This window comes from Micropterus dolomieu, linkage group LG23 (assembly GCF_021292245.1).
Source record: "Micropterus dolomieu isolate WLL.071019.BEF.003 ecotype Adirondacks linkage group LG23, ASM2129224v1, whole genome shotgun sequence".
In the NCBI taxonomy this organism is placed as follows: domain Eukaryota; kingdom Metazoa; phylum Chordata; class Actinopteri; order Centrarchiformes; family Centrarchidae; genus Micropterus; species Micropterus dolomieu.
Genome location: NC_060172.1, coordinates 35,605,931 through 35,615,517, shown reverse-complemented (window position 1 = coordinate 35,615,517; position 9,587 = coordinate 35,605,931). Strand labels below are relative to the sequence as shown.

Genomic DNA, 9,587 nt, shown 5'->3' with positions numbered 1-9,587 from the left:
TATATACCAAAGGTTGAAATCAATTACGCTCCCAGCTGGTGATTACATACCTAGGCTCAGCTCCTGATTGGGCAGAAAAAGTAATCAGACAACAGGGGAATCAGGGATTACTGTCTAACCACTAAACAGTAGCAGCACAGTTGTGTCACAACTACACTGTGCAATGCTGTACATGTGTGCTCCAAGCCTTGTGGTCCACTATCTTATATGCCTTCTGAAAGGTACACACAAACATGACACAAGATGTGTAGGCATCTTTCTTCATGTTATGAGGGGAAAAACATTAACCACAAAACCTTGGACCTCAGAAAAGACATTATTGTTTTTGATTGGAAGTCCAGGTTAAGTCCGTTGTGAGGCTGCCAACATGTTGCTGTGGAGTTTGATCTTGGTGATTCCTAGATCAGAGCTACATTATGGCAGAAGCTGGGTTGTGGTCAATGCTTGGCAACTTAAGATTTGAAAACCTCTGTTTGTTAAATGAAATTGTGATCATGGTTGGATATTATGGCAGTACACAGTCCTGGGACAACTGGTAGTAGTACAGCAATTGCATAGTGTAAAGACCACAGTTCAAATCCCAGTCTTCTGTTTTGGTGCTGTTTGGAAAATACCAGGATCTTACTGTCTCAACTTTCTCTGTCAATCTGAGTTCCTTTGAATGTGTAAACGCGTAATGACACTGCTTTTGTTTCCCAGGTCATCCACTGCAGCGGCTACCTGAAAGTGCGTCAGTACATGATGGACATGGCCCTGTATGAATCCTGTTATCAGACTGTGGGTCTGGTGGCAGTTGGTCACTCCCTGCCTCCCAGTGGTATCACCGAGATCAAACTCCACAGCAACATGTTCATGTTCCGGGCCAGCCTGGACTTTAAACTAATTTTCTTGGACACGAGGTAGGAGAGACGCTTGACTGAGTAGGTGAATGGATAGATGAAAGCCATGATATCTTGATGATCCCTGTATGGAATATAAAATCATATAAACCATCACAAATAATCTTAATAATTACATATTGACCATTGCTACAACACACACGCACACACACACACACACACACACACACACACACACACACACACACACACACATACACATACACATACATGCATACACATACATGCATACACATATATGTATATTAGCACATATGGACTGCCGGATTGTTAACTAAATATAATGATGTACTTGAGCATACTGATATCCAAATCAACCCCTGACTGTTTAGCTTGTGTCCTCTCTCCTGTGTGCTGGAGCCAGGGTGGCAGAGCTGACAGGCTATGAACCGCAGGACCTAATCGAGAAGACTCTCTACCACCACGTCCATGCCTGTGACATTTTCCATCTACGCTATGCTCACCATTTATGTGAGTCCTTGAAAGTCAGATGTATGGGGGTTTGTGCAAGTGGGGTAAGTAGAGTGACCAGTAAGTTAAGTTACAAATCAACAAGACCACCAAGGACGAGGATGCACCAGGGTTAGTGGATAAGTAAATCAGCTTAACAAAGAGAGATTTTCATCACATTGCTTTAACATAGAGTTTAACTTTTGTGAATAACAGAGGACAACTTCTTGGTGGGACATAGGGATGATAGGAAGTGATTAATGGAGGAAACAAGATGCAAAAACAACTCAAATGGTGATCCAACAAAGGTTGAGGTCAAGGGCAAATGGACTTGGTTGAAGATACTAGAAGACGTTTTGTCCCTCATCCAAGAGACCGCATCCAGACCCGCTGGTTGTGTCCCGCTTTAGTGTCTCATATGTGTTTGTGTCCATTAGTAGTGTGTTGACTCTGTCCTGGTAGTCCACTGTGTTAAGGACTACCGTGCATCGTCCTTTGTCCGCAGGTAAGATGGTGATGTTTTGATCCTTGCTTAGTGATGTCACAGCTCTCCTTTCTTGGATGGTGAAGTTGGAAGGGGGTGCCTTCGCATTATAAAGGGCTGCCGATACCTTTAGCCTGAGCTGTTCTGCTTCTGTTTCGGTTAATTTGTTTTTCTAAATGGCAGATTCTGTAGCTGTGATGAGGTTCACTATCGGTAGCTGCTGTGGTGTGATGGCACACCACAGCATTCTGGGTTCACAAGAAGAAGACAAGAAGATAATTGCTGGGGGTCTTCCCCCAGAAGATTTTGAGCATTAAACAGTTCATTTCCTGCATTCTGGTAACATTCTGCAATCAGTGCTTGAAGTGGACAATATAGGTTCTGGGCAATACCATTCAATATCGATTATTCTTGATAAATGTCAAATCATTATAAGGCAGATTTTTGCTCCCGAGTGAAAGTTGAAGAAACCAGATAGTTAATTCTATTTTTATGGTCAGAACAAACACTTAATGCCAAATAGTGGATCCAGTGTTTCCCATACGTTCATTTATTTGTGGTGACCGCCACATATTGATTTTCGATTTTTAATTTTTTAAGCATGTAAGGAGCCTAGCAAATAAGAAGAGCTAAGTTAACGTTAGAATACAGCTGGGTTGTCGAGGTTAGTGTCGTGTAAAACATTCAAGACTTGGGACAGATAAGAAAGCTTGAACTTTTACCAACATTACTTACGAATCAGCGGTATCGATGATCTTAACTAACGATCCCAGAGAGTTTCCCTACCAGTCAGTCAGAACTGAAGAAGTCTCGTGGATGAGGGACGAAACGTCCAGTTGCCCTTGACCTCAACCTTTGTTGGATAACTATGACCTGGATGACCTGAGAACACAGTGAATCTTGTCGGTGCATTGCATTGTGGTCTGTTAAAGCAGCCCACAATTTTACTTTTTTGGTTCACTCAAAGTGTTGTTTTCAGCACACAGTTCACAGACACTACCTGCTCAGCACCAAACAGCAGACAGACAGACACAGTTGACAGTCAAGCTGGTGAAAGTAGTGGAGCATTTAGCAGCTAAAGAGCTAGATATTTTTCTCATAACTTGGTGGTCCAAAAACAGAGATAAAAGAAAGAGAGTATTGGATGTATAACTACTGGATGTGTACTTTTTGCTTACAAATTTGCCGTATCAACTTGTAAGGTGACATGTCAATGTTGTGTTCACAGCTCATTTCTGCTAAAACAAATTTCTGCTTTGGTGAGGACTTCACAATGCTGGTTACAAAAAAAGGCCCACCCTGTGCGGCTCTGAGGGGCTGATGTTAGATTTGACCATGTTTTTCTCTCTTTTATTCTGATATTTGTGTTCCCTGTAGTACTGGTGAAGGGGCAGGTCACCACTAAGTACTACCGCATGTTATCAAAGCGTGGAGGCTGGGTGTGGGTGCAGAGCTATGCTACCATTATCCACAACAGCCGCTCCTCCAGACCTCACTGTATTGTCAGTGTGAACTACGTTCTGACGTGAGTTGGCACCCTCCCTCTGTAATTCTCAATGTAGAACTTCCAGCTAAACCAGTGCAAAGATACACAGTGTGAACCTTCTGTTTGCACACAGTGACACTGAGTGCAAGGAGCTGCAGTTATCTGAAGACCAGAGTCAAGCCACTAAGTCTGGTCTCAGTCTTACTTCCTCTCAAGACCACCGCAAACAACTCAGAATCAAAGCAGTCAAGATGAAGACCAAACTCAGAGCAGCTTCCTATCCTGAGGTGGGACTTCGACTTTCACAGTTATGATAGAAAATGTTTTGTGCCAACATTATTTTTCTTAAAGAAAATGATATACATGATCTTAAAATGCAATTTACCTTTAATGTCCTTTAATCTGTGAAACATCATCACTGAGATGTGTGGGCAACCAGGGGGCAGAAAGCAGCTCTCTGTCTTTGCAGCATATTATATGGTATATCTAGCAGCAGTGTTGGACAAATTACTCAGAAATTGTAATGAGTTACTTTTTACTTATCACTCATTTAAAAAGTAACAATATTACTTTACTTATTACTGGGTTTTAACAGTAAATAGTCACGTCACATGTTGCGTGAGGTTTCTGCCTCTTAAAAGGAAGTTTTTCCTTGCCTCTGTCGCCTAGTGCTTGCTCTTGGTGGGAACTGTTGGGCTTCTGTAAATATCATCACAGAGTACGGTCTAGACCTGCTCTTTTATGAAAAGCGCTGTGAGATAACTGTTGTTGTGATTTGGCGCTATATAAATAAAATTGAATTGAAAATTGAATTGAATTGAACAACCAGCCGAACTGAAAACACTGCAGCCGGAGGATGCTGTATCATATATGCTATGGTTATAAGCTATTTAAAAATAATAAAAAACAAAGCAGGTCCCCCCCGACATTTTAACTAATCGCGTATTCATAACAGCATCAATGAGTAGGATTTTTACAAGCATCCATTTTTTAATACCATTGTCTGAGATAAAAAAAATGTGTCTCAACTTGGGAACTAACGTTACTCATCTGCACATGCATTTATAAGAGAAGTATTCAGTGCTTTTACAAAACACAAAACATTGATTAATCCCACTCTCTACTGCCAAGTGGATGCATCACTGGCAGCAGCTGCCGGAGTTTCTTTCTGCTTTCATGCTGCTTTCACAGATGCTGTTGTTGTTCGCGGTTGAAAGCTTTTTGCTGGTCGCACAAAGTTTACAACGGAAGACAATGTTCTTTGCATCTCTGAGCATGACACAGCTAGGCTTAATGGCAATACTTACAGCTGTGGAAAGAACATATCTCTCCATCGTTCTCCATTCTTCCTTTAGCTTTTTGGCTAGCAGCTCACTAAATATGCGAAATGAAACACAAACAAACACATCCTACTCTGAAATGGCAGTTTATTATTAAGTCAACAAGAATTTACAAACAATGTGTAATCTACGTTGATTACAGCGGTTGACTACAGTCTTCTGACTTGCTACCAAAGCGCTTTTGCCCCCTGGCTGTGCGCGCTTCCAGTAGTGTTTGTATACGAGAAACCTGTCTATACTCACAAGCCTGTATGTACAGTGTGGTTTTTTAATGGCATTTTTTAATTTCTCCTGTCTATACTGGCCCTCAGGAGATCCCTTCCCTTTTATTTTATAATTAAGTAATGGGGGACAAAATCCACAGTCCTCATTTCATGTATCAAACGTATTTAATAGTTTACCTGGAGTTAATATGAGGCTTCAAAGCAGTCTGAGATACAAAAATCAATCAAATCTACCAAAGTTACGGTCTTGTTAGTACCAAATTCCTGCTTTGTCTAATTGCCCCTCCATCACAGCTCAGGAAGTAAACACTGTGTGAGAAAACACTGGGTAGTGGATGACCACTCTTCTTCCTGAGCCACAGTTGCCAGCAAGGACAGTGGATTTTGTCCACCATCACTTACATTGGAATTGCGTCACAGATGGATCTCTTCACAGCCAGTACAGACAGGAAGAATGGTTACAGCAATATACTGTATCTCACAAAAGTGAGTACACCCCTCACATTTATTTAAATATTTGATTATATCTTTTCATGTGACAACACTGAAGAAATGACACTTTGCTACAATGTAAAGTAGTGAGTGTACAGCTTGTATTAACTGGCCAAGCATGTCTCCAGACCTAAACCCAATTGAGCATCTGTGGGGCATCCTCAAACAGAAGATGGAGGAGCGTAAGGTCTCTGACATCCACCAGCTCCGTGATGTCGTCATGGAGTAGTGGAAGAGGACTCCAGCGACAACCTGTGAAGCTCTGGTGAACTCCATGCCCAAGAAGGTTATGGCAGTGCTGGAAAATAATGGTGGCCACACAAAATATTGACACTTTGGGACCAATTTGGACAATTTCACTTCACTTGTTGCCAGCGGTTCAGACATTAATGGCTGTGTGAATTGTTATTTTGAGGGGACAGTAAATTTACACTGTTCTACAAGCTGTACACTCACTACTTTACATTGTAGCAAAATGTAATTTCTTCAAAACCGCTGCTGCTGTGTGTTTGCAGCAGTAACTTTCTCTATGCTGCTGTGTGTTTGTTTTTGGATAGCAGCAGGCCAGTAGCCTCTTCCAGCCAGACCGCTCAAGCTGCTCCCTACAGAGGGGGCTGTTGAAGGAGAGATACCCCTACCCAGTGACTCCCTGCAGGGAGAAAAGCTCCAACATGAGACCTCAGGCAGGCCAGGTTTCCTGCATTCCCACTTACAATCTGACCCTTCACTACCCGTACAACCAACGGCATCTGGATGTTCAGAGCCAGCTGCCTAGCTCAGGTCCCTCCCCTCAGCTGGCTCAGCAGATCATTGGCTCCCTGCACAGCAGAAGGCCTGTTGGATGGAACATTAGCAGCCCACCAGCACCCAACAAATACACAGGTACACTCTTTGTCTAACAAGTTACCATGATTAAACCTCATTAAGAGTTGATTTGACATTCTGTAGATTTGGTTCCTGTATTAAGTACCCTTCTGTACTTTATTCTTCGTGTCAGAAGCCGTGTATCATAGCAGTACCTGAAGTTGGCCGGTACTCAACGGTATGCAGTACCGGCACTTCTACATTCTATCTTTGGCACACCATGGCTTTTTCTTGTGTACTGGCACTTCTCACAAGCTACTGGTACTCTTCTCTGCCCTCTCGCTATCTGTCTCTGGATGGTTCATATGGCCCTAAATAAACTGCATTACCCTGTGGGGCATTACGTGGCGCTCACCTGGTCCTGTTCTCACCAGCTTGCTAACCTCTTTCAGCAGAGACAGAGAGACGATTGGGTGCTGTTTATTCAACATGTTCAACTTTTCATAAAGTTGCACATCAGTGTCACTTTTAGACCAATCAGAGCCTGGATGTGGGTGGGTCATTAAAAGTTTGATGTGCTATAGCGAACTTTCGAAATGTTGAACTCATTGATATGCATGAATGGCCAATGCCCAGCCAATACACAGCATGTGAATGGGGAGTAATGGCCTGATCTTTTCCTCTTCAAGCACTGGTTCAGAGCCAAATATCTGTGGATGGATCAAGGTATCGAAATCTAAAGTGCAAAGGGGGGGGGGGGGGGGGGGGGGGGGGGGGGGGGCTATTGTGAAGGCCAAAAACCTGATCAGACTTAAAAATTCTGAAAATCTTGAGGCAGATGTCGGCAAATGTGTCAACACCGGGGCTGCAGATGATTATTACTTCAATTGGTGGATGATAATAATATAACATTATCGTAACAATATCATAAAATGAGACTGTCAACTACTGCTGGTGAAGTCACTCATCACAGCAGAAGCTATTTGGCAATGTTTTTGTTCCCTAATGCAGTCGCAACTTCGACTTACTATTCTAAAGTCTGACTAGGTGAGGTTATTTTGTCAGTATTGCATTGTCTATGCCCACGCTGCTTTGAGTGACCTAGGTCCATGTGTATTGTGATAGAATGATCAAGATTATTATGCTAATGGTTCCTTTGATAAAGATGTGACTGTATGAAATGGCCTATTATATAACCTGAACCTGAATGAATGTTTGTATTAAGAAAAACATTTCAGGCAGGTATGTTTCTTTTCCTCCACTCCATGCATTCATTGAATAAACAGCTCTTTGCCCATTCCCAGTATGTTATTGTCTCTGTTAAAGGTGTGCTCTCTGGGGATGTATAAGTCCTTATTTCTCACCTCGAGCATGACGCAGGGATGAAAGGCACTGCCTTGGAATGGTTTAGGTCAAACTTGTCAGACATAGATTTTAGAGTCAGTTTTGGTGGCTCTATTTCACCTTCTGTGTGCCTCACATGTGGAGTTCCCCAGGGTTCGATTCTTGGGCCAATTCTTTTCTCACTCTACTTGCTTCCCCTCCATCTTAAAAAGACATAACATCGGATTCCATTTTTATGCAGATGATCTGCAAATCTACCTGCCCATTAAAAGACAAGATGGTAGTTCTTTAAAAAGATTGGTTGACTGTTTTAACGATATCAAAACTTCAACGAGAGTAAAACTGAAGTCATGATATTTAGACCCAGTAATGCATCTGATGTCTCTAAAATAGACCTGCGCACTTTGGAACCTTACGTTAAGTCTTTTTGTAGCAAACCTAGGCATTAAAATGGATTGTCATTTTAAAATGGAGAAGCAGATCAATTCTGTTGTGAAAGCTAGGTTCTTTCAACTTAGGCTTCTTACTTAGCTGAAGCCCTTTTTATCCTTCACAGGCTTTGAGAGGGTTATACCTGAATTTATTACAACACGCCATGATTATTGCAATGCTTTGTATGTAGGTGTTAGCCAGGCCTCCCTCTCTCGACTACAATTGTTTCAAAATACTGCCGCTCACCTCCTTAATGGAACTTGTAAGCGAGATCACATCACCCCTGTTCTTGCCTCCCTCCCAGTCACTTCTTGTCGTCCCTAAAACAGGGCTCAAGAACAGGCCTGCACATGAAACATGCAAGGACCCTATTGAAACTGAAAGAATTGTTCTTCTTCTGTCAGAAGAATCGAAATTCTCCGAAATTAATTGCACTATTGATGACTTGAATGTCCCTGAAAACTCATCAAACCTTGCACACACGTCAGGGTCTCTCACTTGGGCGTACCACCTATTGGAAAACCCATACCATAAACTCAACAGGAAGTCAACCATTTTGAATATAAAGTGCAATTTAACCCATTTTTTCACTGTTTACAGGGTGCATACTTTTCTGATCAACTTCAAATTTTTGCTGTGCCTTCTAAAGTCATTGACGATGAAAAGTTGTGCTATCTGTGTCCGTGGCATGGCGTCTGAAGTCGATGATTCACCATGAAACAGGAAGTTGTTAGAATTTCAGTGTACATGCTCGCATCTGCACCAAACTTTACATGTAGGATGAGAGTCCTGCCCTGAACACATCCATATGCCAACAAACACTCAATGTCATAGTGCCACCTGCTGGCAACAGGAAGTGTCAAGTTTCATGCTGTTATGTACTACTCCTAACATATTTGCCACACCTGCTTCAAAACAGTCTCAGAAGAGCCTTAAGACATTGATGATGCTATGTTTTCAGATAATGGCTTGTCCTTGGCGTGACACAGGAAGCTGTTGTAACTTTGCTGTACGTGCTCATGTCTCTACCAGATTTCACACATTTGATAAGGGTCACGCCCTAAACACATCTACAAGTCAAAATTCACTCAACCTCATAGCGCCACCTGCTGGCATCACTGAATCATGCAACATGTCTTATCCCATGATGCACAAGAAAGCCTCTTGGAGCCATACCTGAAATCAGACAGGAAGTTAGCCATTTTGATTTGAATGTGTAATTTTACAATTTTACAAAGTCCGTACTTTAACAAACTCCTCCTAGGGAATTGATGGGATTGACTTCAGTTTTCTACTGTACATTCTAAAGGCATTGATGATGAAATGTTGTGCTATCTGTGAGTTTTTGTCGATGGGCGTGTCTGTGGCTTGACGTCAAACATCAACGGTTTGTCATAAAACTGGAAGTTATTGTAACTTGTCAAAGTATTCATGCTCTGATCTGGATCCAAACTTTACATGGTTGATAACAGTCCCGTCCTGAACACATCTAAATGAAAATATTCACTCAACGTCATAGCGCCACTCACTGGTAACAGGAAGTAAGCCATTTCTGACAATAATCATTTGATGGACTTCCGGTAAGACGTGTTCGCCTCCACTTTGGAAGCAATGTGTGCTGAGCTAGCTGCT

At 42.2% G+C, this 9,587-nt stretch overlaps 1 protein-coding gene across 1 annotated transcript in view; it reads left to right on the top strand.

Moving 5' to 3' along the window:
• The window catches only part of sim2 (SIM bHLH transcription factor 2), a 47,475-nt gene extending 41,201 nt beyond the window's left edge, over window positions 1-6,274 (top strand). The window contains exons 7-10 of the mRNA XM_046040846.1: window positions 1,264-1,370; window positions 3,211-3,358; window positions 3,453-3,606; window positions 5,936-6,274. Of these exons, the coding sequence (XP_045896802.1) occupies window positions 1,264-1,370; window positions 3,211-3,358; window positions 3,453-3,606; window positions 5,936-6,274 (748 nt within the window). The remainder of the gene's footprint in view (window positions 1-1,263; window positions 1,371-3,210; window positions 3,359-3,452; window positions 3,607-5,935) is intronic.
• The last annotated feature ends 3,313 nt before the right edge of the window (window positions 6,275-9,587 follow it).